Source organism: Marmota monax, unplaced genomic scaffold, assembly GCF_021218885.2.
Source record: "Marmota monax isolate L192 unplaced genomic scaffold, Marmota_monax_Labrador192_F-V1.1 WCK01_AAM20220418_F8-fsc00009, whole genome shotgun sequence".
In the NCBI taxonomy this organism is placed as follows: Eukaryota; Metazoa; Chordata; class Mammalia; order Rodentia; family Sciuridae; genus Marmota; species Marmota monax.
The window spans coordinates 28877135-28903794 of record NW_026694710.1 but is presented as its reverse complement, the minus strand read 5'-3'; the positions used below and the strand labels follow the sequence as shown (position 1 = coordinate 28903794).

The following is a 26660-nucleotide window of genomic DNA, read 5'->3' as shown; positions in this document are numbered from 1 at the left end:
CTGCTCATGGCCTGAGCAACCAACAGAACTAGGAATCTCAGGTTAAGTTGGCTAGTGCACCAAAGGCAGGGCCAAGGACCTCAGCCTCTGGGGCTGGGCCACTGCTAGTAACCCTGTGCACACGCACGGAGCCTCCACAGGCTACTCACACTCAACCTATCCTCACTGCCTCACTCCCATCTAGCTGCAGTCCCCCTTCACCCTGGGACCCAACCAACTTTTAAAACCTGCACCCTAGCAACCTACCCCACTCAGTACCAGAGCAAGGAAACAGCCATGCCTGACAAGCCCCAGGTGCACACCCTGCAGCCACATGGCCCCACTCTGTCCCACACAAGACTTCCACACCGTGGGTCTTTGGCTGGAAGGCCCCAGGCTCCCCTCCTTGGCTCATAGCCCAGACATTCATAGCCAGGGGCCTCATCCAGCCACCCCATCTAAGGGGACACTCCATCGCAGGCTTTGGTCCTCCTGCACTGGCAATGCCTACACTCAACTCTGACTCAAGAATCCAGCTACGTTCCCTGGACAGTACCTGGGGCTGCACACAGCAGTGCCCACAGGAGGGTGTGGGGAGGCACAGCAGTCTACATTTATGGCTCTGGAGGACAAGGTCCACACCTCAATGCACACAGCAGTGTCCCCAGGAGGCTGTCAGGAGGCGCAGCAGTCTGGACTTAAGGCTCTGGAGGACTACTTCCACACTCAGTGCCTTCACTACACTATTAAAAGGAGGAAACACCCACTTTTGCCATCCTGGCCTCACTTGAACTCAGTAGTTAGGCCTTCTTATAACCGGACTTTTCAGCAGAAGACCCAGGCTGATGCCCACAGCACAGCCTAGGTAAACTCCTTCCCCTACAATCTGTGTTGCCACTTGGGATTTTAGATGTGCCTGAGCAGCCTCTGTGGTCCCCAACCAGAGCACCTCAGGCCCCGCCTGCCAGCCAGCCCACCCTGGCTCTAATCCCCACCTGAGCCAAACCCCTCCTTACCTCCAACCCACCTACTTGCCAGGATCTGCAGCACCTCAGAGGACCTGGGCACTCTTGGGGTAGGGGTGGGGGGCAGGGGCTCTCAGAGGAATGATGGCACCTTGAGAGGAATGGGGGCCTTTGGGAAGAATGGGGACCTTAGAGGAATGAGGGCCCTCAGAGGAAGGAAGGCCCTTGGTGGAATGAGGGCCCTGGGGAGGAGTAGAGGCTCTCAGAGAGTGCTTGTCCCCCACTCTGCCTACACCTGGATGGCATGGCTGTGGTGTCCACAAGCACCCCAGGGGTCCTCAGGCAGCACCCCCTGAAGTGCACGATTTGTTGGCCCATCATGGGGATGAGGAACCTGGGTAACCACAAAAGGAAACAGCATTCCTTATGGAGCGGGGCTAGGTGGTGGCGGCCAAACCCTTTCCACAACACCATGCACAAGGACAGCACCCAAGCCACTCCTGTCTCCTCCACACCACCCCAGTACAAGCGTCAGAGCACCTACACTGCTCCCCATACCACCTCCAACCAAAGAAAACCAGGACTACAGAAGCAGGACCTGTAGCACACGAGGCTTCCTGCCATCCCAGGAAGGGGTTGGTGCACTGTGGGCCTCATCCTCAGGGTCAGGGAAAGCAGAAAGGAAAATGAGACCCCGGCCTGACCCAGATCCCTGGCCCTCTGACCTGGCTATCAGTCCCACCCAGGAGCACAGAGGTAATAAGCCAGAGCTTGGAGCAGCAAGCCCATAAGCTGAGAACAGGAGATGGGTCTGCCATAGGCACAGGAAAATGCTAGAAGCAAGCCGGGGCCAACTGGCATCACTGAACAACACTGCACATGATGTGCCATCAAGTTGCAGAGGTTTACTCAGGACCGTAAAAAGAACGAAGATGCTCCTGATCTCAGACAATACGTGCGTAAAAATTGCTTGGTCCTGTCCAGGCACGGTGGTACTCAGGAGGCTAAGGCAGGAGGACTGCAAGTTCAAAGCCAGCCTCAGCAACTTAGTGAGGCCCTAAGCAACTCAGGGAGACCTTGTCTTTAGATAAACAAAAAGGACTGGGGATGTGGCTCAGTGGTTAAGCACCCTTGAGTTCAATCCCTACTACCAAAAAGAAGAAGAAGAATGCCTGGTGCTGACGTTTACAGCTAATTCTTGTTCATGTAGTTGTGGACGGACAGCATGCCTGTACTGTGTCTGTCTATGCTTATGTGGTGCTAAGGGTCGAACCCAGTGCTTCACACATTCTAGGCAAGCACTCTGACATTGAACTAAGCCCCAGCCCCTGCAGCTGATTTTTAATGATTCAGCAAGAACCTGAGGGAGGTGAAGCAACTGTGAGAACATGTCACATACGGAAAAATCTAGAACATCTACACACTCGTTGCATGTTTCCTGGAGATTGAAAACTTCAGGATAAAAAGCTGAGAAAACAAAACACTGCTGAGGAGTTAATGTCTCCACTGTCACCTGATGGTATTTCTCAGCTCCAATGGCTCCTGACCCCACAGTCTTGTTTCCTGTCCCCAGTAGCAGGATAAGCAATGGGCAGATGAGCGGGGCAGTGGCAGGACAAGGCTGGAGGAGAAGCACTGCCAATGGAGGCCACCAGCCCAGGGCACCTGTGTGGTGCGCAGAAGCAGTGTGCAGCCCACTCACCTTCCTCCTGTGCCCTGGAAGGGCCCACGACCCACCGGGACCCCAGGGTCCTCCCTGAAGCACAGGACCACTGCTCCCTGAGTGTGCAACCCCAGCCACTCTCCCTCTGGCCATCTGCCAGGCCCCACCCTTCTCCTCCACCCCCAGCAGCCTACACCGAGGGCTGCGTGCACTCTGCCATCACAGCAGCTTTGCTCACGGTCTCCGAGGAAGGACTGGGTGGTGGGTGGCAGCTCTCACATGGCTGAGCTTCCCTTTCCACCACGGGCTCCCTGCCACTCTTGCTCTGTCCCCCATTTACTGCCTGGGCCGTGGGCGCACAAGCTGTCACTCATACCATGGCCACATCTCTCAGGGAAGCATTCCCTGGCTGTGGGTAACACACCCCCCGAGACAGAGCTCAGAAAATGCCCGGCAACTGACTCCCCTGGTGGAGGAGCCTCCTTGGAGTTTCCTTTCACAGGCAACCCTGGGCTCATAGAACCAGGGCCCTGCCTCAGGCACCACCCAGGCCACACACACAACCTCTGTCGCAGGACTTTCCACCAGGCAACTCTTCCCTGTCCCACCTGCGGGCCCAGAAGCCTTCCCTCCACCTTCTTGGGCATGACCTTGCTGAGGTCACAACCCCCACCCCCCGCCTTCTCTCCTCTCCGGACCAAGCACTACTCCTTCCTGCAAAGTGTGGACCAAGCAGCCCCACGGGCACTGTCAGCACTCCTCGTCCCTGTCTACAGGGGCCCAAGGGTGCTGTGGGCCAGCCCATCTGGCTGCTGGAAAGACATAAGGAGATTGCTCCCTCAGAGCCTGAAGCCCAGGAGGGAAACACAAGCCCACTCCAGACAACCCAAAGGCCGCTCAATGCCTGGGCACTGCTCCAGCTGTGTTGAAGAGACCTGGGGATGCCTCACAGCTGTGTGAACAAGTCACAAAGCAACAACTCAGATTCCAGGGACTTTACCTCTACAGAGCTCCGTGAGCAGGAGGAACTCGGCCTGCCCAGTGTCCGACTCCTCTTTTCCTATGGATGCTGCAGAGCAGAACTGGACGATGTTGGGGTGGCCAGAAAGTTTCTTCTGTAGGTGTCTTGTTAAAGGAGAATGTGCATAAATGTGTTCACAATTTTGTGCACTTAAAATAAACGTATATCCATGAAGACTCACCAGGCATGACTGCTGCCCTGCCTCAGTCTAGTGCGTTCAAGCAGAAAGGTGGGCAAGAGGCTGGCAAGGCTACAAGAGGGCAGAGTGTGGGAGGAAGCCAGTGGGAGGGCAGAAGTGCAGCAGGCCAAGAGGAAGCAGGCAAAGGCACTGGGGTCCGCAGGAGAGAGGCTGTGAGGAGAGACTGTGCCCATGCCACCCACAGCTACAGAGCCTGGAAACTTGACCCACGGTGAAGGTGAGCCTCCCACTCAGGGAGGACACACGACTGAGGACAGTAGACAAGAAGGGCCCTGGAAGCCTGCCGTCACTACAGCATGAGGAGGGCTGAGTAGGGGGCAATGAGGTGAAGCTGTATGGAAGTCTGCCTGTGCCAAAACTGTCCACACAGCTCCTGGGGCCGGAGGGGCAGGGACAAAGCAGGGCTCTCCCTGTGGCAAGTGGCCCACCCGACTGGCATGGAGACCTCTCAAGACAGGAACAACAACTCCCTTCCCGACACTGTGAATCTTTTATTGTGACCCTGGGACAGAGAACAGGGAAGAAAATTGCTTTTCACTGGAAATGGTCAACAGGAAGTCTGGTAAAAGCAAAAGGTCAATTTTAACACATCAAACAGAACATCACAGAGCAGCCTCTGGGCAGCTGGTACTCACAGCCTGATGCAGGCTGTCCACCTAAGTGACATGCGGGCTCTCAGTCCCAGGAAAAGGATACCAAGAAGCAAACTTCCTGAATGATGGCTCTGTTCTTTTCCTCTTCGTTGGACAGTAACCTCTGCCAGGGAATAGCACACAAAAAAGGTGGAAGACTGTTTACCTTCCGTTTTACATAATGCCTCATCTCAGACAGACACCCAGGGAGGAAGAGCACTGCATCTAGGAGCATGCCCTGTCCAACCTCCACACTTGCCCTGACAGAAGCGGAGATCTGTCAAGTGCCTTGAGGAGCCCAGAAAACAAGAACACAAAAGAGGAGCTTCTCCCACGTGCGTCAGAGTGGAATGAGATACACAAGGAGGAGGAGAGAAGGTTCTCAGAGAGGTGGGCAGCGCTGTGGGGTGACAAGACCAGGCCCCGGAGCCATCAGGGCAAGGCGGCCCTCCAGCCTCCAGCAAGTGGGCCTGCTGCTGCCACGCAGGTCTAGGCCCTCCTCCAGTGCCTGCTCTCTGAAGATGCACTGTGGACACATGTCCTGTGCCAGTCTCTGAAACCCCTTCAGTTCCTAGACCACTATTTGGCATGTGACTCCATGGTGAGTTCACTCTCACGTCTCTTTACAAGGCCAACTGGCTCCTGGAGGACAGAAATGTCCTTGACCCAAGCTGGAGAGCTGAACTGAAGGTGAGCCCTGAGACATGAAGGAGACAGGACAAACAAACCGACTGAGCAGCAGGAAACACCCTGCAGCAAACAGTCCCAGAGGCTTCCTCACAGCAAAGCAGAGCCATGTGATACGTCTGGTCATCCCTTCTTACCTTCAATGCATACTCTCTGCCACTTCCCAGGTCTTGAGCTTCGTATACAAATGCAAATCCTCCTGAAAATAAAAATATCTGTCAGTTTGGTGCTATGATTTAGGTTAAAACACTTTACTAAGTACAACACAAACCAGATTTATGGCTATGGACAGAAATTTGCTTTCCACGAAAATATACAACCCAATTAATATGCCACTGCCTTTTTCATGTTCTGCTTCAGGGGCAGAAAGAGAAAGCGCAGGCAGGTCAGGGAAGGGAGAGTCAGAACAACTAGGGCACAGACAACTGACGGACCAGGAAGAAAGACTGATGGAAAAAGGACAGCTGCTGACACCCAGTGAGAAGGGGACATTGCTGCCCCATGTCCAGTGGAAAGTGCAGATCAAACCACTCATGAGCCAGAACTGGGGTGCATGCCTCTGATCCCAGTGGTTCTCAAGGCAAGGAGATTGCAAGTTCGAGGCTAGCCTCAGCAACTCAGTGAGTCCTTGTCTCAAAATAAAAATAAAAAGGACTGCGGTGTGGCTCAGTAGTAGAGCACTCTGGGTTCCATCTCCAGTTTGGGGCAGGTGTGGGGTGGGGGTGGTGCAGAATCACTTAAAAATGGGCGAGAGTTCTTTATAAGTTCTTAATTCTAATATGATAGACATCAACCAATCAAAGCCAATAAACACAGGGATAATATGCCATGACTAGCAGAGGAGATCTAACATCTGAAAACTTATCAAATCCTACAGCTTTTAAGTGGGTGCTGCTTAGCTTTGTTTCGCTTCCCACAAGTAAAAACTCACACAGTGAAATTTAAAACCACAAGCAAACTAGGAACAGAAAGAAACTTCCTCCACCTGACAAAGAGCGGCCACCAGGACAAGGGCAAGCACCAGGCAGGAGTGTGTTCCTGCCTGCTCTGCAGCACAGTGGGAGTGTCCTGCCAGGGTCTTGCACACACAGGACGTGACCTTCCACACAGACAATCGGGTGAGCTCTACGAGAAAGCTACTGTAGCTAACAGGAACTCACAAGGGCTGTGGGACCAGAGCAAAATCGGAGGCCTGCTGTGCACCACACCCCCATGGTTAGGCAGCAAGGATGGAGACACAGCACCAAAGCACGATCCACTCAAAACAGGTGGCCAGACACCACCAGACAGAGAACTTCTTCCACTTTTTGGCAGTGGGATTGAAGCCAGAGGTGTACTACCACTGAGCCACATCCCAACCCTTTCTTTATTATTTTGAGACAGGGCCTCGCTAAGTTGCTAAGGCTGGCCTGGGACTTGCGATCCTCCTGCCTCAGCTTCCAGAGTCACTGGGATTACAGGTGTGGGCCACTGTGCCTGGCTCCTTTTTAAAAATATACTGGTTGAAGGATAAAAAAAATAAGACTCTAATCAGGTCTTTTTTTTTGATGGTGGTGGTGCTGGGGAATGAACCCTTGTGCATGCAAGGCCCTCTATTCAGGTCTTGCAAATCATGTATCTGGTAGAGGACTTCTATTCAGAAAATACAAAAAAAAAAAAAAAAAAAAATCCAAAATTCATTAAAGAGAAATTTTCATGAGCAAAAGACATAAACAGGCACATCAGCAAAAATATGACAGGGGCAGGAAAACACAGGACAAGGAGTACCGTCACTATCCATCCAGGAGATGCAGATTTAAACCACAAGAGTCTTCTAAACACCTGTCAGACGTGTACAATTTTAAACACCACATCGAGTGTTGTTTAGGATGTGAAGCACCTGGAAAGCTACACATGTTTGGGGAAATGCCAAATGCTTACAACTACTTTGGAGAACATTTTGGCAACATCTTAAATAATTAAACATACATCAACTAGATGGCCCTAACCATGGACACAGTGCATAACTGCAAAACTATAATAAAACTGGAGAAAAAACATGGGAAGACCTTCATCATCAGGGCTTCAGGCACTCTGGGGAGCAGGAACTATGTGCTATGACACAGCAAGTGCCCGTCTAGGACTCTGCTCCTAAAAACCTCACTAGCACACCCTGTGGCCAGAAGAGCTCTCCTCCATCAATCCTGCCTCCATGGGCCCTGAAAGCAGGAGCCCAGAGTCCTGCTGTGGCAACTCTGCAATTGTCAGGCAATACTAAATACTCCCTCTGCCTCACCCAGTTCAGAACGTTCTATAGCAGTAAAGGGAGGGCCCTCCAAAAGTGGTGTCTGGGAGGCAGATGGGTACGGAGCTAGGCCTGCAACCAAGAGGCCCTGGGAGCTCGGTGGAATGTGCCCTCCTGTGCCTCAGGCCAGAGCACAGCCCCAAGAGAACACAGGCTCTGGAGCAAGAAACAGAGATCCTGTGACTGATGGGAACTGCATGTCATATCTAAACCAACACAAGAGCTAGTGACACTTAAATCCATGACAGCCATGTGGCATGGCTTTCATTTTCTACCTCAATCCACTTCACTAGCCACATGTGCACAGAGAGCCGGAGTCGGCCCCGCAGTGCGACCTTGCCTCCGAACTAGTGACCAGCTTCAGAAGCAGCAGCAGCACACAGAGTATGAACACAAAGAGTGCACCTAGCACATGCTCGGACTGGGCACCTCTAGCATGGCTGATACTCCCAGTAATCGTCTTATTTTTTAAAAATGAAGAATAAGAATAAAATTTGAAAAGATTAGAAAACTATCTGGCTCCATAGTTCTGTCCAACAACCCTTTCACACGCCAGGTCCAAATGTGTAAAAGCTATGAAAACTGAGTGACAGCAAAACATGGTCTATCATAAACTCATATGGGACAAAACCTGACATGAATGGACAGAGCCACTTACAGACTTTAACCCATATTGAGAATATTTCTTCATTTAACTATAAAAATATCAAGGTATTTAACTACAGAATACTTTTCCTGCCCCTTTAGGAATATCTCATGAAATATAGGCCATACACCATATTATCTTTCCAAAAGACTTTTGAAATTGCAAACTTTTGAAGTTGCAAACTCAAGGGTCTCCAATGGTGGACCTTCCTCACATTCATAGAGCCTGAATCCTAGCAGCCTATGGTGTCTGGTTACTGTCCAAGAAACATATTTAAATACATCTACATAAAATACTAAAGATTTTTCCCTGTTTCAGTTCAGAAAGAAGCTTCAAACAACCCAGTGAATCCAAAAGGAAGAAATCTATGACTGATAGCTGCTCTGCTTATTTTTATCTCTCAGCTGCCCAGAGAGCAAAGGGAAACCAGCTGTCTACACAGCCACAGTGGCTACCCACACTTCCTGGTTCTTTATCCTGGGTGCTTTGTGACCTACATAAACTTCCTGCTTTGCATGAACCTCCTTCTCTTACCAACCAGGACTACTTTCATCTCAAATGCCCTCCTAGCCCAGGTCACCCCTAGCCCAGGAGGGTACACCCTGATCCCCCCACCCTGCTGCTGTCTTCTGCCAATCCCTTTCCAGAGGTCTCCCCAGCTGCATGTACAACTTCAATGCTGTACTGCCTGCTCCATATGGCCTTGTTCTTTAGCCATTTGAGCATGCATCTCATTTCACATTCTACAGGGCCTAAACCAGGTCCTGTCCAGTATGAATTTCCTGAAAAATGAAGATAACTGCCTGACATTTTTACAGTAAATAAACTAAATTGAGCAAGCTTTTGTTACTGTAACAGATATAAGGGAACATCACACTTCAGAACTTTAGTGGGGGCACTGCCCCCATCTCTAAAAGAAGCATCAGAAGTTTCTCCCTAAATCACACCCAAAAATCTGTTTACGGACATGCTGGGGAAAAGCATGTGATGGTGCTACAACCAGAAAATCCCCTCAGGCCTTCTAGAATGAAAACATCCAAATACTCGGCCAGTTCTCAGCCCCCAATAGAGCACAAATGACCCCAAAGGGCTCAGAAGGTTGACCCTCCAACCCTGAGAGTTCAGACTTGGTCAGGGCCCACTCCTCCCGCCTCAAATCAATGCAACAGAACACGACTGTGTTTAGCCCATGAATTTCAAAGCTGGTGAGAACTTATGCGTCCCTGGACACCACTGGATAAAAAGTAAGGAAGACCCAGAAGAGACATTCCAATCCTGTGTGAGGAAGGAAGAGGACATTCAGAAAGCTACAAATAAAACCAACAATAGATGACTTCAAGACATAAATGATGGCCATATCCATCCAGCAAAGTCCTGTATAGTCCATGGATAATAGCTCTGCTTCCTGTGACTTACACAGGCACCACAAAAGATGTTCAAGGGTGAGACACACTGACTTCAAGAGAGAAACAGACTAGGGCATCAGGCACTGTCTGCCCTCCCCAAATAGGACAGGACTGCCACTGCTTAAATGCTGTGTGCAACCAGAGGAACTTCTGGGAACTCAGGAAAACCAGTCCCCAATACATAGCAGTCCTGGTGTGATGCAAACAGCTATGGCTTATGCCCCCCAGTAATGCTGCTCACCTCCTGACTCTAGTGTGTAGGGTCCTCCTCTCCCTCCCCAACAACTGTTAGAGCTTCAGTCCCAAATATAGGAGGTTCCTCTATATCTATTATCCTCCAGCCTGACCCTAGCCTGAGTCTACCCCTCAACAAAGAAGTTGGGACCCAGACCCCCCAGCAGTGACCCTCCAGGCCTGCCCTTACCCACGCGCTCAGTGGTAACCCCAAGGCCTCACCTGACCCACGATCTCAGTGGTGACCCTCCAGCCTTGCCCTGATCCACGCCCCCAGGGGTGACCACCCCAGACCTGGCCTGACCTACGCCCCCAGCAGTGACTCTCCAGGCCTGGCCTGACCCACGTCCTCAGTGGTGACCCTCCAGCCCTGCCCAGACTCACACCCCCAGTGGTGACCCTCCCGGACTGTCCTGACCCACGTCCCCAATGGTGACCCTCCCGCTGACCCTGTCGCCGGCAGCGTGACTACCCCAGGGCCCAGCTCTGGCCTCACCCTCGGCCAGGACCCGCCGCACCCGCAGGCGCAGCTCGCCCAGCTCCACCGTCTGCCCCACGAAGTCGCTCTGGTCGCGGCCGGCAGCTCCGCCCAGGGAGCCCGGGCCCGCCAGGAAGTCGAGCGCGGACTGCAGCAGCGACATGGCGGCAGCCGCTCAGCGGCAGCGGGAGCCGGGCTGGGGCTCAGGCTGCACTCCGCCTGGTCAGCGGCCGCCGAAGCACAGCCCCGCCATCTTCCGCCCGCGCCGTGACGTCAATGCGCAAGCACGTCGAGCCATGGAGCCACGCCCCCGACCCTTCGCGGAGGGCCGGAAGGACGCGTGCTTCACTTCCGTCGCGCCGGCGGGCGCACAAGCTCTAGGCGTGGGCCCGCGACAGACTTCCGGCGGGGCTCGCGGGCAGTTCACACCTGAGAGAAGGAGGGCCACGGCGGCCCAGCCCAGGTCGTCACCTGCCGCGCGCCCCGCAGGCCAGGCAGCCGGTCCCTCCGCGAGGCCTTGTCTCAGTGGCGGGGCGGAACGGCGCGGGCGTTGGGCGCGAGTTTGGCGGCCGCTCCGCCGGACTGCGCCTCCCAGGGAAGGCCGGGCCAGCGGAAGGTCCCGGTGCCGCCCTCGAGAGGACGGGGCCGGCGGCCGCACACGCGCGTTCCTTTCCTTGGGCCGCACGGTTTTGGGGGAAATATGAGTTAGTGGCTACCGTTGAGAGACTGAGCTCAAGGACGGGGTTTCCCAGCTTGCGTGGGAAAGCCTGACCTGGCGGCGTCGGGCCGCAGTCCCGCGTTTTCGCAGCCCCTGGAGCTGCCGCCTTCAGGTACGACGCGGCGTGCGCCTGCCGGGCCAGCCCAGGCCCTGCGAGCCGCGGCCGTGCGTAGAGAGCGGTTCTCACTCGCAGAAGAGGGCCCTGAATCGGCGCCGTAACCCGCACCCGGAGTGCAGTCTGTAAAGAGTGCCTTTGAGACCGACTGCTGTCTAAGTAGAACCGGGGATGAAGGGTGCACGTGGGACCCAGCAACAGCGGGTCTCGGGCGACCTCCCCGAGAGCAGTGCCATCCGAGTGGTGGGCGGGAGCTGCGCCTCCCCTAGATGCCCAGGAAAAAAGCCGATGAGGTAGGGAAGGTTCGTGGAGGTAGCTCAGGAAGTTGTGAGGAAGAGTGTGGGACTAGAAGGGCAGTGTGGTGTTGGGGTCCCAAGACGGGAGACTAAATGAACAGCCTGAAGCCGGGAGAAGGGAGCCAGCAGAGAGAAGAGGGGACTAATGGAGGAAAGTCAGTGACTCCGTGGCATGGGTGAGAGTATTTGTTTTGGACATAGGAAAAGCACTCTCCATGTGAAAAACTCTGCAAAAGGAGGGAAGGAGGAAAAGTGGCTTGCACTTGTAGGCAACTGTGTGTTTTATTAGCATGATGCTGCTGAAGGAATTTTCTGGTAGCTTCCCTTTGATTTGTAAACAAGGAATAGAAATCATCTATGGGAGGTAAAGAGAGACTGGAATCTTAGGGCTTAAGCAACGTGGACGAGACCTAAAAGCCATTGTGGTGACACCCCAGGAATAACTCACTAGAGAGTGTGGCAGAGTTTGAGGCCAAGTACTCAAACAGGCAAGACCTAGGACCAAGTAGAGGTATCTAAATCAGGTAATTGCTGAGCATACTGGTAAATGCCTGTAATCCCAGCAACCTGGGAGACTGAAGCAGAGGGATCACAAGTTTGAGACATCAGTAACTTGTCTGGTTTTTTGTTTTTTGAGACACTGTCTCAAAATAAAAAGGGCTGGGAATGTAGCTCAGTGGTGGTACAACGCTGGGTTCAATCCCAGGACTGACAAATAAATAAATCAGGTAATCAGGAAACGAAAATCTATTGCAACTCTCTCGTAAGTATTTATTTATTTATTTTTAATTTTCTTTTTGTAGTTGTAGATGGACAGAATGCCCTTATTTTATTTGTGTATTTTTATGTGGTGCTGAGGATCAAACCCAGTGCCTCATACGTGCTAGGCAAGCACTCTACCACTGAGCTACAGCCCCAGCCCTTTCGTAAGTATTTATAAAGCCACGCTTCTTGGCATTGCAGTAGATGCCATGCTAACACTGTCTTGACCCAAATCTGCCTCCACATTTTTCTGAATTTGACAGTGGGTGTTCACTTGTAGCTATCTCACTTCACATACATGTCTAAAACTAAGTCCATGGTCTTGATCCCCCAATTATAGCAAAAGATATCACCACAAGTAAGAGAATTGTTTTGTGATGATCAAGGGGTGAATTCACTAAAAAGATGTAACAATCCTAAACATATATGTGCCTAATAGCAAAGCTCTAAAATATCTGAACCAAAAACTCAGAACTACAAGAAGAGAGGCCAATCACAATTGTAGTGGGAGGTTGATGTAGTTGGAGAGTATTTTTTCCTCAATAAATGACAAGAGGGGCTGGGGCTGTAGCTCAGTGGTAGCGTGCTCACCTAGCATGCATGAGGCACTGGGTTCGAGCCTCACCACCACATAAATGTAAAATAAGGATACTGTGTCCATCTAAATCTTAAGAATAAACATTTTAAAAAGTAAATAGAAATAAATGACAGGTACCCAGAAAATCACTAATGATACTGTAGACTTGAACTACCAAGCAGCTTGAGCTAATTAATATAAACATTTATAAAATGTCCCTACAATAATATAAATTGGTGTCTGACTATTTTTTAAAAATACACTGTTGAAATTAAAAGACAGCTCAGACTTGGAGAAAATATTTGCAAATTGCCTATGTGGTAATAGACTTGTATATGAAATACATGTAGAGGAAAGTGAGTTCTATATGTCTTCAGGGTAGTCTATTTGTCTTCTGTCCAGTCTTGGGATTGGGTACACAAGGCTCTGGTGTAGTCCTGGTTTCTTCAGGTACACCTCCCAGTTTGAGCCTCATGAGGCGGCCTTCTCAAACTCCTTGCAATTTGCTGCATGCCAGGCTCTCCCTGTTACACAGAGATAGTTCTTTCTGGCTTTTCATTAATTCTCACAGTGATATTTAAGGATTAAAAGAGACGTCAAGTATGAACTACTTGGGACAATGCTTGATATTTAAGATATGCTTAATAAAGGCCTCTTACTGTTCTTATGTCCCTTGTTGGAAGTGTCTCCACACTCAGCTCTAGCATCTCCCATACTGAGGACTCCTGACAGTCTCTGCAAGAAACCTCTTGCTTTCCCACTGCGGCATCTGTATCTCTAGTCCTGTCTTTTCTTCATTGGCATGTGTCATAAAAACTTGCATGCAAATGTGTAGATGACATGGTTTGAGCACTTAAAGACTAGGCATTAGGTTGTGTTTTTTTTAACTGGTGCAGTTCATAAAACTGTTTTAACCACTTGTAAGCACACAACCCAGAGACAGGAACCCCTTCACTCCTCCACTCCTCCGTGCAGCTTCTCCACCCATCGCCAGGCTTTTCCTCTTGCAAAGCCGAAACTCCCTGTTATGCACCAACTCACCCATTCCACTGAGCCCCTGGTGCCCACTGCTTTACTTCCTGTTCCTATGGGTTTGACTGCTCTGGGGTGTCCCATGCAAGTGGAGCCATACAGTATTTGTCTTGTGCAACTGGCTCGTTCCACATTGGAGTGTCGTCCCAGTCCTTCCATGTGATAGCATGTGTCAGGACTTTGTGATGCTCCATTCAGAAACCAAGATGGAGGCTCCGGTGCCTTCTGCCTCTGGGCTATTGTGAACAGCCCTGGGATGAGCTTGGGTGCATGGGCATCTCTGTAAGTCCCTGCTTTTGACTCTTGGATGTGTACCAGAGAAGGAGTTGCCGGACCTGGTGGTGGGCTGTTCTTGGTTTTGTGAGCCAGGCAGCTGCACCACTTTGTGCTCTACCAGCAGGGCGCAGGTTCCAGTTTCCTCTGTCTTTGCCAACACTTCCTTGTTTTGTTTCATTGCCAGCCTGGAGGGTTGCTGTCTCATCGGGGTCTAATTGTAACAGTTCTTTAAATATTTTAGATATTATACCTTTCTCAGATAGTGGTTTGCAAATGTTTTCTCCCATTCTGGGAATTGTTTTTATTAATTTTGTCCTGTGGTGCACAGAGGTTTAAAATTGAACGGTTGTGGCAACCTCTTCAAAAGTGAGCTTGGATAGGCTTGGTGGCAAGCACCTATAATCCCTGTGGCTCGGAAGGCTGAGGCAGGAGGACCACAGGTTCAAAGTCAGCCTCAGCAACTTAGTGAAGCCCTAAGCAACTTAGCAAGACCCTGCCTCTAAGTAAAACAAAAAAGAGAGGGCTAGAGAGGGGGCTCAGTGTTAAGCACCCCTAAGTTCAATCTCTGGTACAAAAAAAAAAAATGAGATTGGTTTGACCATAATATTTACTTCTGAACCCCATGCCATTGGGCTACATCTTTAGGCCACAACTGGGAGCAACTCCACTGTGTGGAGTCCATAGTGCTCGGTCACAGAGTAAGTAGTTATGACACAGCAGGAAAAGAGCTCAGTGCCTCCCCCAGCCATGTGCCACGGCATTTGGGAAAGGCAAAGCTGCAGTGACAGAGCTGCCAAGCTTGCCGTGTGGGAGAGTTCCATGAGGACTGGGAGCGGGGACCAGGGTTCCAATTGGGACTGGTCACTTACCCACGTCCATTTCTCAGAAGCTCAGAACTGCATCCCAGAAGAGTGGCTTGGACCATACGTTGGATAGGAGTGAAGGGGAGGTGGTCCAGAGCCGCCTCCCGCTCTCCTTCTGTCCTGGCACCGCAGTCCATGTGTTCCTGAGGGTTCTGCCTTACATGTTGACACCCTCGTCAGAAGGTCACTGCGTAATGCTGTCTGCATCTTTTTAATTGTAGTTGGACACAATACCTTTATTTTTATTTATTTATTTTTATGTGGTGTCAAGGATTGAACCCAGTGCCTCATAAGTGCTAGGTGAACGCTCTGCTGCTGAGTTACAACCCCAGCCCCTGCTGTCTGCACTTGCAGCTGATGTTTTTAGTTCTGTGTCTCTAGATCTGCCTACTTGCTCATACTTTGTTTAATGGCTTAATAATTAATTGTGTTTACTTTTTTTCCCTCAGTGCTGGGGATGGAACCCAGGGCCTCACGTGCTAGACAAGTGCCCCACCATGAGTGACACCCTGGCCTGTGTTTCACATATATTGTTAATGGAGGCTTGCTTGGTGTGGACCTCAGGCCTCTCTGGAAACTGAGCTCCCCTGCAGGCATGCTTCTTCAGCTGAGGGCTGTGGCTCTGCTAATGTCCCCAGGATGCCAGATGTCTCCTACAACCTCACTAGCTCTTCTGACTGACAGCATACCACTTTCTGGCTGCCAGGCAGGCCCTCTAACACTAAGCTCCACCCAGCCCTGACTACATGTTTATCCAGTTTGGTTTCCTCACTGGAAACTGCCAGTCAGCCTCCTTTGTTCATCTTGGGGTGGGCTTCTGATTGTGTCTGGTGTCAGTTTCCTTGTTTGAGCAGCATGTGGTGGTTCCCCTTACCTCTTGTCTTTGGCAGTCTGTCTACTGATGCTCTGGCTAAGGTGAGCAGCATCCTCTGCTGGGCTTTGGGAGGTACTGGGAGTTGAAGGTAGGGGTACTCTACCACTGAGCTATATCCTCAGCCCTTTCTATTTTTTAATTTTGCTTATTTTTTTTTTCTGTGCCTTAGAAAATGGGCCCTGAAGCAAACCCTTCATCCTTCATCAACATTGATCTTCTCCACCCTCTGGATCTGGGTAGTTCCTGGGCGGGGTTGGCTCTTTCTCCAGGACCTTGGGCATCAGCCTCCCTCTCTCTGAGGAACTGATCTCCAGGCACATTTTGGCTCCTGGCTGTTGCCAGACCTACTCCTCTCCCTGAATCCCAGCTTCAGCCTCCTTGCCACATTCCCATTCCCTGTCACCCAGCTGTGGTGGGGGCCCTGGGTCCAGTGTGGAGTCCACAGGGCTCCGCGCTGTGCTGCCCAGACGCCCACCAGCTCTGCTCCAGGATATGAGCACACTCTGTCTGGAGTCACCCTTGTCTTCCAGAGCCTACTCCTGACGTTGACAGTGTCCTGGGAGCTCTGAACCAAGGCGGTGTGCCATGGGGGCATTTGTTGGGTGTGCACATTGGTCCTGATGCTGTGATCTCGGGCCCCAAGGGCACCCACTCCTTTTTCTTGTTTAGGACCAAAACAGCTCATAGGATAGAGTCTGCTGTTGGGTTCAGGCATTCTAGGCCCTTCCCTGGTGATGAGGGTGCTAAGCACCCACCTGTGTTGTGTGGGCCTTCCCTTCCTGCCTGCTCCTCTAGGGGAAGCAGGCACAGCATGTCCCTCACCCCAGTCACCAAGCTTAAGCTTAGTGATGGAGTCTCAGGCTGAAGCTTAGCCTGGAGGGTCTTCCCCACTCTCCACACCCAGCTTCTATTCCTGTGCCCCCTGGCTAAAGCCTGTAAGGCAGCCCCTGGGAGCAACCCACTGGCATGCTCAGAGCTGTGCTTCCTTCTAGGCTTTTGTGGCCACTGGGCAGTGGCCCCATCATGTCTGGGCCCCAGACTCCTGAACACACACTGGATGTCCACGGTGACTCATCCCTATGCAGGAAGGATGAGGACATCAGGGAAGGGACCCAGAGCTCCCACCGCATGCTGGGTTTCAGTGACGCACTACTGTCCATCATCGCCACAGTCATGGTAAGTGTGGAGCCCACTTCAGGCAGGTGGAGGCACCCATCCCTGGCCCTGCTGCCAGCCCAAGAAACATCTGGTTTCTTTTTGTCTTTGTTCTTCAGATCCTTCCTGTGACCCACACGGAGATCTCCCCAGAGCAGGTACCAGGAGCATGCTGTGTAGTGCAGGGGGACAACCCACTTGGTCTGGGGGCGTTGGGCAACAGGGTGGGCACCTGCTTCCTCCTGGTAGGGTCACTGTCTGCATAAGTTGGGGCGGTTGGGGTTGGGCCCAGGCTTCTGCAGTGAAGACCTGTCTCAGCCTGAATGGAGAAGGAAGTGTCCTGGTGGGAGGGAGCTCCCCAGATCCAGAGATCAGGCTGCCTCAGCAGAGGCACATCCACCTGGCATGTGCACCAGGCCCATCTGGGGGTGAGTGGGGAAAGGGTGTAAAAGCTTTTCCGGTTAGAGCCAGCTTTACTGGACTATTCCTGACTAAAGAGAGCAACATGTGACTGATCACAGCAGAACAGTTTGGAAGACATTTGGAAGGCCTGTGGGAGCATGCATGCACCTTGTCTCCTATCTGCCCGTGTGACAGGGTGGTCACAATGCCAGACTTGTTTGGGGTGCTGTGAGGCGCAGAGGGATGTGCTGGCCCAGCAAGGCTGACGTCCAGCCGCCTACAGGCTGAACTGGATGACCTGGGAAGCCCCACAGCTACTTGGATTTGGTTTTTGCACTGTGAAGAAATGATGAAGCACTTTCCATAGAGTTGTAGTAGAAATGTGCGTCCAGCCTGACACAGCTCTCTGGAGGAGATCCTAGCATTGATTGCACCAGGTGCCTGGCAGTCCCAGTGGAAAGTGCCCACCAGCAGCTGTTCAGAAAAGCCATGCCCCACAGGGTCAGTGGTAGTTCTGAGGCCTACTATGGGAAGCCCATGGTTTGGCTCCAGCCAGTATGTGCTGAGGTGTTTCCTTCACGAGAGGCCCAGATCAGCATCCTGTGAGACCACAGGGGCAGCTTCCCAAGCAGCAAGAAAACTCAGCTGTTCAGGCCCACTCTGACCCCACCGCCGCTGGGCCACTTGTGTTCTCTGCATGGAAACTGGGACTTCTTGATGCTGAGTCTTTCTGTTTCCTCGCTGGGTCTCAGAAAGCTCCTAAGAGTCCACAGGTGCAGGCAGAAACACTCTGGGAAGGAGAGAAAGGTGCTGGACCAGCGATCCTCCCTGACACTGGGCTTCCTGGACTGCTCATGTGTTATCATGAAGACCGTCAACTTTGAACACTGCGATTCAGAAGCACAGTGCACTTAGGGAAGGGTACCTTCGGAGATGATACCCAGAGCCCAGGAGACAGTGGGCAACCTGCGCCTGCCAGGGTCTTGAGCCAACACTGACAGCCTTTGAGAGGTCATCAGTGACCTTGTGAAAGGGCTGCAGGGCTCATTGGACCCTTTGCCCCCTACCTTTCCGCCATGAGATGGGGAGCCCGCTGTCCAAGGCACTCCTGCAACTCTGAACCATGAGGCCTGTATTGTGGGCTTTCTAAACCCCAGCATGACAGCTGGAGGCTCACCCTAAGGGGAGTGGAGGGTCATGGGAGGGGGTGTGGCCCCCAGCAGGCAGAGCCTGGGTGCTCCAAGAGGTCTCACCGCACTCCAGTGAGGCCATGCCCATGCGTCGAAGGCTACCTGGGTTACCTATGACTGTCCCTAATGGCAGTGCTCTTTTGTTCTAGCAATTTGACAAAAGTATACAGAGACTTCTAGCAACCAGGATTGCTGTCTACCTGATGACATTTCTAATTGTGACTGTGGCCTGGGCCGCACATACCAGGTAGGGACCGGGCTTCTTTGAGGTCAGGTCCCCTTTTGACTCACTTAGGCAGTGAGCCACACCATTCTCAAGGTATATGTGGGCCCCTCCCATCATCATGGGTGAGAGTGCTGGGGTGGATAGGTCACCCCTTTCTCCATCATCCCCAGTTCTTTCTCTGAACCTCCTGCCTGGGTTCCCACACACATGCTCCAAGGCAAGTCTATTTCCGCAAACATATAGCACTGCCCACTGGTAGTCCAGACACTGGGTGTGGGTGCCCAAGGTGTCCTGCTTGACCCCAGAACCAGGATGGAGCCTGGCAGGAGGGAGCAAGCTGCCAACCCCTCCAGCCCCTGTTCCAAGCCCACAGGTAGTTCTCCAGGGCCTGAGCTTTATCTTGGGGAGGAAAAGGCCCTGATCCATGGGTTACTGCCCAACCTACAGGGCCCCCAACCACTGGCAGGGGAGCAGGGACAGGAGGCACCCAGAGGTGGAGCTGGAAGTAGATGCTTCCATCCTAGGTTACAGACCAGCCTATGGAAGGGAAGCACTTGCCAGGAAGGCTGGGGTGCAGGAAAATGCACCCATTCCATCAGGTGTTGGCACTGGGCCAGATACCTCTGGCGTTGTTTATTGTATACTGCCCTCAGTAGACAACCACTTTCGGAGATGTAGCATGGACCTCGGAGTCCAAGCTCCAGGGGTGGGAGGTCTCTTCTCCTCAGCCTCCCTGGTGTACCGAGTGCTCAGGAGGCTCTCAGGGGATGTTGCAAAGTATGTGGGCTGTGAGCTCTGCCAGGGGCTGTACCCACTATGGAGGACATTTCCTGAGTGGGGTTCAGGGGCCCCATGAGGGGCTTCCAGATCTGCTGTGTGCATCTGCCTGAGCATGGTCTTCTGCACACCTGGTTGCAGTGCTCAGCAGGTCACCAGAAGAGCTTCCCAACTCAAGGGGGCCATAGTCCTTGCTATTTAGCTTTTCAGCAAATGCTGCAGCACCAGGTTGGCCCTGTGTCCCTGTCCCTAGGCTCGCTGCCCAGCCCAGGAGAAGGCATGGTTCACAGTGGACAGGGGACATGGTACTTGGGTACCCTAAGCTGGCGTCAAGCTCTGACAGGGAAACCTGGGGCATGGACCAGGTGGGCTGGGGCCTCAGAAACAAGACCCTTGGCCAATTGTGCTCACTCATGTTGCCTGTGATGAAAGCTGTCTTTTTTGCTGTTGCTGTTTTGGTACCGGGGATTGCACTCAAGGAGACCTACCCACTGAGCCACACCCCCAGCCCTATTTTGATTTTTATTTAGAGACAAGGTCTCACTGAGTTGCTTAGCCCCACACTTTTGCTGAGGCTGGCTTTGAACTCGTGATCCTCCTGCCTCAATCTCCCTAGCCGCTGGGATTAATTTTTTTGTTTGTGTCAAATAGTCTCAGGACAAAGCAATTTCTCTATTAAATAGGCAGCTCCACAGGTTTAGGGTTTGAAACCCCTGAAAACAATGGGAAAGAAGGATTTCCTCTCTTCGAAATGGATTTTGTGCACAAGGCCTGAAGAGTGAATTCACTGCATGATGGAACTTTATGTACACATATCCAGAGCCGGTTTTTCAGCCTTCTGGCAGAAGCTGCACAACATTTCAAGAGAGCTTCAGCTGGGGCAAGCCACATGTGCCTCTTGCACCTCGAACAGGCAGGTCACATTCAGAGGCTCCCCTCCCAGCAAGGCCTCCCCTGAAACCCAACCCAAGAGCCCCCCTAGCCCTCCAGATCCCAGGTTCCACAGGATGAGCCTGATGCAAAGACACACTTGGAAAAGACTCCTCCAGAGCCACCCATTGTACACGTTTGGCTCTTACTCTTCAAAGCAATATGCTTTAAATAGCAAAACAACAGGAAGAATATGTGAGAATGAAGAGGGTGATTTCCAGGGAATTTATGATTTTGAATTTTCTTTCATACACTGGGTAGGATTTTACATTTAATCCTAAATGACATCTTTTAGCTGGGTGTGGTGGCACATGCCTATAATCCCAGCAACTCAGGAGCCTGAGGCAGGAGGATCGTGAGTTCAAGGCCAACCTGGGAAATTTGGTGAGACCCTGTCTTAAAAATTAAATAAGACTGAGGATGTAGTTCAGTGGTTAAACATCTCTGGGTTCAACCCCTGGTTACCTCCCCACCCCCAAAATCATCTTTTAATGATATTTAAACTAGAAAATACCGGAGCAAATGTGTGTGTGTGTAATTTTATTGGAACCACATTTGATGAGTGCCCCATCTTCTCCTGTTCTTTGTAGATTATTTCAGGTTGTTGGGAAAATAGACGATACACTTGCCTTGCTCAACCTGGTGAGTTTTTTGTTTTTGGGTTTTTTTTTGTTGGTGGTGGTGGTGTTTTTTTATCCTTTTGGGAAATGATTTTGGTTTATAATTTAACCCTCCCAAGAGGACTGAGAGTGTATAGCTGGCTGCTTCTCTCTTATCCTCTGGTACCTCGGAACCTGAACTCTGTCCACACCTGGAAGCTCCTTGGACATCCCTTGCACCACAGGGGGCTGCACCCTTCCCCAGCCCACATAGAGCTGGGGGTGCTAGGCCTGCCTGTGGAGAGGGCTGAGATGAGCCAGGAAGGCACAGGCTTCTCAGGTCTGACACTTGCTGGCCCACCGTCCTGTCTTGGGAGGGGCCTAAGCTGGCCTCTTCTGGAGTGGTGAGGGGGCAACTAGCACCATCCAGGCTGCATCGATGTGACCTCCCTCCCTCCTCTCCAGGCCTGCATGATGACCATCACCCTTCTGCCATACACAGTAAGTAACAGCCTGCTCCCCAGACATGCCCAAGACGTGCTGAGCTCCACCTGGGTTTGACTGTCCTTGGAAATGCAGACCAGCAGATGATTCTGGGCCTTGGGGGCTGCATAGAGGAGAGAACTTCCAGGGGGAGTCTGGCTGGGGGCCTGGGGCTCTGAAGGCAGGGCCCCCACTCTGTCGTGGCCTTCCTCCACTCAGAGTCTCCACAGACCCAAAAAGCTCTCATACTCAGTGCTGACCTGGCCTGCTGGTCTGTATGTGCTGGGCCAGAGAATTGGGATCTGGGGGACTTCAAAGGCCTGTAGCAGTGGATGGAATTGCTCCCGTGGGGGCTGCGGACAGATCTGCCACACCCTATATGTCTCCTCCCATGATAGTCCTCCTCAGCACAGAGCAGGGAGACCAGGAGGCTCATTGTGTCCCAGCTCCTAGACTAATGAACTTCTGCATTACTCCTTGTTTTGGACAGTTTTCCTTAATGGTGACGTTCCCTGATGTGCCACTGGGCATCTTCCTGTTTTGTGTGTGTGTGATCGCCATTGGAGTTGTGCAGGTAAGGCATCAGGAGCCTGCAGGGATGTATGTGAAAGAGACAAAGAGATGGTCATGGGGGCAAGCAGGCGAGGCGCCAGTATCCTGACCCCATGTCCCCAGGAGCTCAGGTCCTGCCGTGGATACTTGGGGTGTGCATGCCTGAGACCCCTGTCCTTGCTGAGCCTAAGAAGGGCCTCACAGTTGCATCAGGTGCAGGGCCAGGACTCCCATCCCTGGTGTTTCCCTAGAGCACTCCAGTGCGAGCCTGCCTTAGGTCCCCTCCCCCGAGCCCCTGCAAGAAGCCAGCTTGCCTGGCCATGCCCCTCTGCTCATAGAGGGTGCCCTGTGGCCTGCCTCTCCCACAGGCACTGATTGTGGGGTATGCTTTCCACTTCCCACACCTGCTGAGCCCGCAGATCCGGTGCTCCGCCCACAGGGCCCTGTCCCGAAGGCACATCCTGCACCTTGTCCTCCGTGGTCCAGTGCTGTGCTTTCTTGCGGCCATCTTCTCCCTCTTCTTCTTCCCTGTGGTGAGTGTTGGGGCACCCCAGGGAGGGCACAGCCTGGGCACTGAGATGCTTTTTTTCAGCCAGCAGCTAATTCTAACAGGAGTAAGAGTGGTGGTCTGGCAGTGCGCTGTTCACACAGGACCAAGAGCTGCAGAACAAGCTGCTCCAGAGTTGGCCTAGGAAGCTCACTGTGGCTCCGGGTCTGCTTGAGCGTTGTTGAAGTACATGGAGTTTTTAATCCAAATTATCCTAAGAGGGCTGGGGATGTGGCTCAAGCAGTAGCGCGCTCGCCTGTCATGCGTGCGGCCCGGGTTCGATCCTCAGCACCACATAACAAAGATGTTGTGTCCACCGAGAACTAAAAAAATAAATAAATATTAAAAAAAAAAAAAAAAAAAACCAAATTATCCTAAGAATTATGAACAAAATAACTGACATTTTCATAAACATTTAATAAGCATTCAAGAGGATTCCAAGTTTAAAACAGGCTAAGGTGAACTTGGTGGTGCATGCCTATAATAGAGACTCAGGAGGCTGAGGAAGAAGACTTACAAATTCTGGCCTGCCTCAGCAACTTATAAGATCCTGTCTCAAAAAATAAAAAGTCCTGAGGATGTGACTTAGTGGTAGAGCCCCTTTCATTCAATTCTGGGTTAAAAAGTAAATAGGCTGGTAAGGGCCTGTGGCAGCAGGCAAGCAGGGTCCAACCCTCTGGCCAAGGCAGAGCAGAATCATCTGGAGAGCACCAGGCAGGTAGGCCTTGGTGGGGCCTCAGGTGAGGAAGCAAAGAAGAAAGGTGAGCATTATGGTGTGAGGCCCTGGGCCTGTGGCCGGCCGTATGACTTGGTCCCTTTCATGAAACAGGAGGGAGGCGGGGCAATGGTCTTGAGTGGGGAAGCCAGGGGTAGGCAGCAAGACAGGAGTGAGGGGCAGCAGTTGGAGGCGAGTCTTAGCTTCAGAGGTGGGACAGTCCCCTTCTAGGGGTACACCCAGGGTGGTCCATGTGGCATGAATGTCTCATGAAGGCAGGGCATAGGCATTGGCGGAACAGGAGACTACATGAGGTTTCTGGATCTCTCCTTGCTGCATTCTGATCAGAATTCTTTCTTGTTATCCAAAAATAGTATACTGAGGGGCTGAGCCTGAGGTTGCTCACTATGGCCCCTTGGGCTGTCCCACTCTTGGCTGTCGTGGATGGTGCTGCCTTGAGCACAGCCTCTTCCAGCCTCTGCTCTCAATTCTGTGCACATGCCCAGAAGGGGCCCTGCTGTACTGCGCAGTCCCCTTCTCCCCCTGGAGCCGCTGGGCATGTTTCCTGAGAACAGTGGCCTTGAGGCTCTCTGGCTTACTGGTGTGTGCATGTTGCTTCTGCCCCTCTCACAGCTGGGCGCTTGTCTTTTGTTGTGTTGTAGCAGTTCTTTGTGTGTTCTGGACACAACTCTTGGCAGGTGTATGGCTGCTGGGCGCTTTCTACCTTCCATGGCTATCCTTTACTTCATCTCCATAAAGGACAGTTCCTTGGATTTTTCCTTGTTACACATGATTTTTCAAGGATGGTAGAACTCCTGGGTGGCTGGGCTCCAGGAGGTATATGGCCCTGCCCTGGGGAGGCAGGCCCTGACTGTCGTGTCCCCACAGTCATACCTGCTGATGGTGACCGTCATCTTCCTGCCCTACATCAGCAAGGCCACCAGTTGGTGCAAAGACAGGCTTGTGGGTAGGTGTCAGTGGCAGTCCTGCACTGAGGCCAAGGGAGGCACCACAGGGGTCGGGCTGTTCATGAAGACTGCCATGTTGGGGCAAGGCACACACATGTGGTGACCCTCCCACCCCTCAGCAGCTCCACACCAGCTCCTCTCCTGGGCTATACATTCCCAGTCCCTAAGGGAAGTGGGCAGGGATAACCACACTGGCCCCACAGCCCATGGGCTGAGCCAGCTCCTCCCTCCTATGCCTGCAGGTCACAGGGACCCCCCGGCCCACAATGCAGAGGTCTTCAGCTTCGACCTGCATGAGCCCCTCAGTAAGGAACGGGTGGAAGCCTTCAGTGACGGTGTCTACGCCATTGTGGCCACGCTCCTCATCCTGGACATCTGGTGAGGACCCAAGTGGGGGCAGCCCTGTCTCATCTTCAGGTGGCGGTGTGACTTGAGTCCCTGGCATCTTGTCCTGGCCACACCAGAAAGGCTCAGCTTCACCTTCCTATGGGTGCAGAGCTCCCTGGGAGGGTTTCCCCAGGAACAAGAAGGCTCCTCAGGCCTTGGCCCCCCCTAGGTCCCTTCAGGCATGTCTGTGGGTCTGGGCAACTTAGACTGCCATGGGAATCTGTTGGAGATCTGATGTGAGCAGCCACTTTTATTTCCAAGTGTTTGTTTGCTTTTTCAAGTCTTCCAGGCTTCCTAAGTCTCTTGACCCCTTAGTCACATCTCAGTGCACACTTTTATTGCATTAAACATTTAAAAACTTTATTTTGTTTGTTTTGGGGGGTTTTGTTTGCTTGTTTTTGCAGTACTGGGGGTTTAATCAAGGTACTCTACCACTGTGCTACATCTGCAGCCCTTTTATTTTGACGCCTTGCTAAGTGCCCAGGCTGACCTCAGCCTCCCAAGTTAGCTGGGGTTATAGGCATGCACCCCTGTACTGTGAAGTTTTAAAAATTCGTAGCAAATATTTTTTGTAGTACTTGATTCCTAAAGCCTATTATCTGTTTTCTTCTGCCCTGCAGCCAGATGCTGTGGGTGGGGAAGTATGGCTGAGGGGAAGCCCATCACCATCCGCAGGTCACGTGCTCCTCCTGTGTGACCCCCAGGTTCTCCCACACACCCTTCCCCACTGCCCACAGTTTTGGAGGTGCAGGTCTCTGGCTGCCTCAGGAGCCACCATCCTCCACATTATTTGATGAAAGGTGTCTTTCTTGGGCCTGCAGGGCCAGGCACATTGTTGGAGCCTCTTATGGGTGAGGGCTGCTCCCAGCAAGGAGAGCAGAGAGCATGCCAGTTAGGTATCTGTTCCGGGTGAACTAAGGAGAGCATAAACACCTCAGCGTGCCACACACACGATACCACATCAGGAACATTTCCTGTGCAGAGGTGTCCAGGTGTCCGCCCAAGTTAGCACGGATGCTCAGCCCACCTCCCTGGGGCCTGTGGGCTCCTGGGGAGGCTGGTGCAAATGCCTGTGTTCATGCTCCTCAGCGAGGACAACGTCCCAGACCCCAAGGCCGTGAAGGAACAGTTCCGCGGGAGCCTCGTGGCAGCCCTGGGCGCCTATGGGCCACACTTCCTGGCATACTTCGGCTCCTTTGCCACAGTGGGTCTGCTCTGGTTTGCACACCACTCGCTCTTCCTGCACGTCCGCAAGGCCACACAGGCCATGGGTCTGCTCAACACCCTCTCCCTGGCCTTTGTGGGTGGCCTCCCTCTGGCCTACCAGCAGACTGCAGCCTTCGCCAGGCAGCCACGAGATGAGCTGGAGCGTGTGCGCCTCAGCTGTGCCATTGTCTTCTTCGCCAGCATCTTCCAGTTTGCCATCTGGACTGCGGCCCTGCTGCGCCAGGCGGAGACGCTGCAGCCAGCTGTGCGATTTGGTGGGCAGGAGCATGCCTTCATGTTTGCCAAGCTTGCGCTATACCCCTGTGCCAGCCTGCTGGCCTTTGCAGCCACCTGCCTGCTGAGCAGATTCAGCACAGCCATCTTCCACGTCATGCAGATTGCAGTGCCCTTCGCCTTTCTGCTACTGCGCCTCCTCGTGCGCCTGGCTCTGGCCAGCCTACGTGGCCTACGCCACCTGCGGCCAGCACAACCCCTCCGGAGCCAGGCCCCAGAGGAGGCCCAGTCCCAGCTCCTGCCTTCCTCCTGCTAGTGGAAGCTATGCCTGCCCGGGAAGGAAGCCTTGGGGGTTGGGCCAGCAGGCCCCATGGAGCTACAGTCTGGGTTTTGCCTCCATTGTGAAATATCAAGATCTGTTTCAGAGTATGCAAGTTGTCCTCCTTTTTACACTATGAGGAGTTCCACAGGAACTCAGTCTCTGCTGTTAGCCACCCACTTTCCTCCTAGACTCCAACACTACCAGGAAGAACGCCCCTCTGGAACCTGAAGCCAGTGGTCCTCCTGCCCCACAGCCTGTAC

General features: G+C 52.6%; 2 protein-coding genes across 14 annotated transcripts in view; one reads left to right on the top strand and one right to left on the bottom strand.

The window, feature by feature from the left end:
• The window catches only part of Gak (cyclin G associated kinase), a 46876-nt gene extending 36411 nt beyond the window's left edge, over nucleotides 1-10465 (bottom strand). For 7 of the 9 annotated variants that reach the window (XM_046423756.1, XM_046423758.1, XM_046423757.1 and 4 more), the window contains exons 1-4: nucleotides 10213-10465; nucleotides 5284-5345; nucleotides 4524-4583; nucleotides 3608-3722 (exon numbers count right to left, since the gene is read on the bottom strand). In XM_046423756.1, the coding sequence (XP_046279712.1) occupies nucleotides 3608-3722; nucleotides 4524-4583; nucleotides 5284-5345; nucleotides 10213-10357 (382 nt within the window). In that variant the 5' untranslated portion in view covers nucleotides 10358-10465. Of the gene's footprint in view, nucleotides 1-3607; nucleotides 3723-4523; nucleotides 4584-5283; nucleotides 5346-10212 lie in introns of those variants that run through there. The other 2 variants (XM_046423763.2, XM_058572489.1) reach the window with 2 other exon arrangements.
• Nucleotides 10466-10548: 83 nt separating this feature from the next.
• On the top strand, nucleotides 10549-26507 carry Tmem175 (transmembrane protein 175). 5 transcript variants are annotated; one of them, XM_046423779.2, is made up of 12 exons: nucleotides 10673-11024; nucleotides 15877-15943; nucleotides 16700-16883; nucleotides 16982-17020; nucleotides 18604-18701; nucleotides 20978-21029; nucleotides 21452-21487; nucleotides 21960-22043; nucleotides 22390-22554; nucleotides 24172-24250; nucleotides 24494-24629; nucleotides 25728-26507. In XM_046423779.2, the coding sequence occupies exons 3-12, from the start codon at nucleotides 16731-16733 to the stop codon at nucleotides 26392-26394; spliced, it is 1509 nt and encodes a 502-aa protein (XP_046279735.1). In that variant the 5' UTR covers nucleotides 10673-11024; nucleotides 15877-15943; nucleotides 16700-16730; the 3' UTR covers nucleotides 26395-26507. The 5 variants fall into 5 exon arrangements, with proteins under 5 accessions (XP_046279736.1, XP_046279735.1, XP_058428474.1 ...); XM_058572491.1 differs by lacking the exon at nucleotides 15877-15943 and adding an exon at nucleotides 12127-12249; XM_046423780.2 differs by lacking the exons at nucleotides 10673-11024; nucleotides 15877-15943 and adding an exon at nucleotides 10549-10657.
• The last annotated feature ends 153 nt before the right edge of the window (nucleotides 26508-26660 follow it).

Coding starts and splice junctions, on each gene's coding strand:
- Tmem175 (XM_046423776.2), top strand. CDS start 11,199: ATGAAGGGTGCACGTGGGACCCAGCAACAGCGGGTCTCGGGCGACCTC. Junction 16,884..16,981: donor CCATCATCGCCACAGTCATG/GTAAGTGTGGAG, acceptor TTTGTTCTTCAG/ATCCTTCCTGTGACCCACAC. Junction 24,251..24,493: donor GTGCAAAGACAGGCTTGTGG/GTAGGTGTCAGT, acceptor CTATGCCTGCAG/GTCACAGGGACCCCCCGGCC.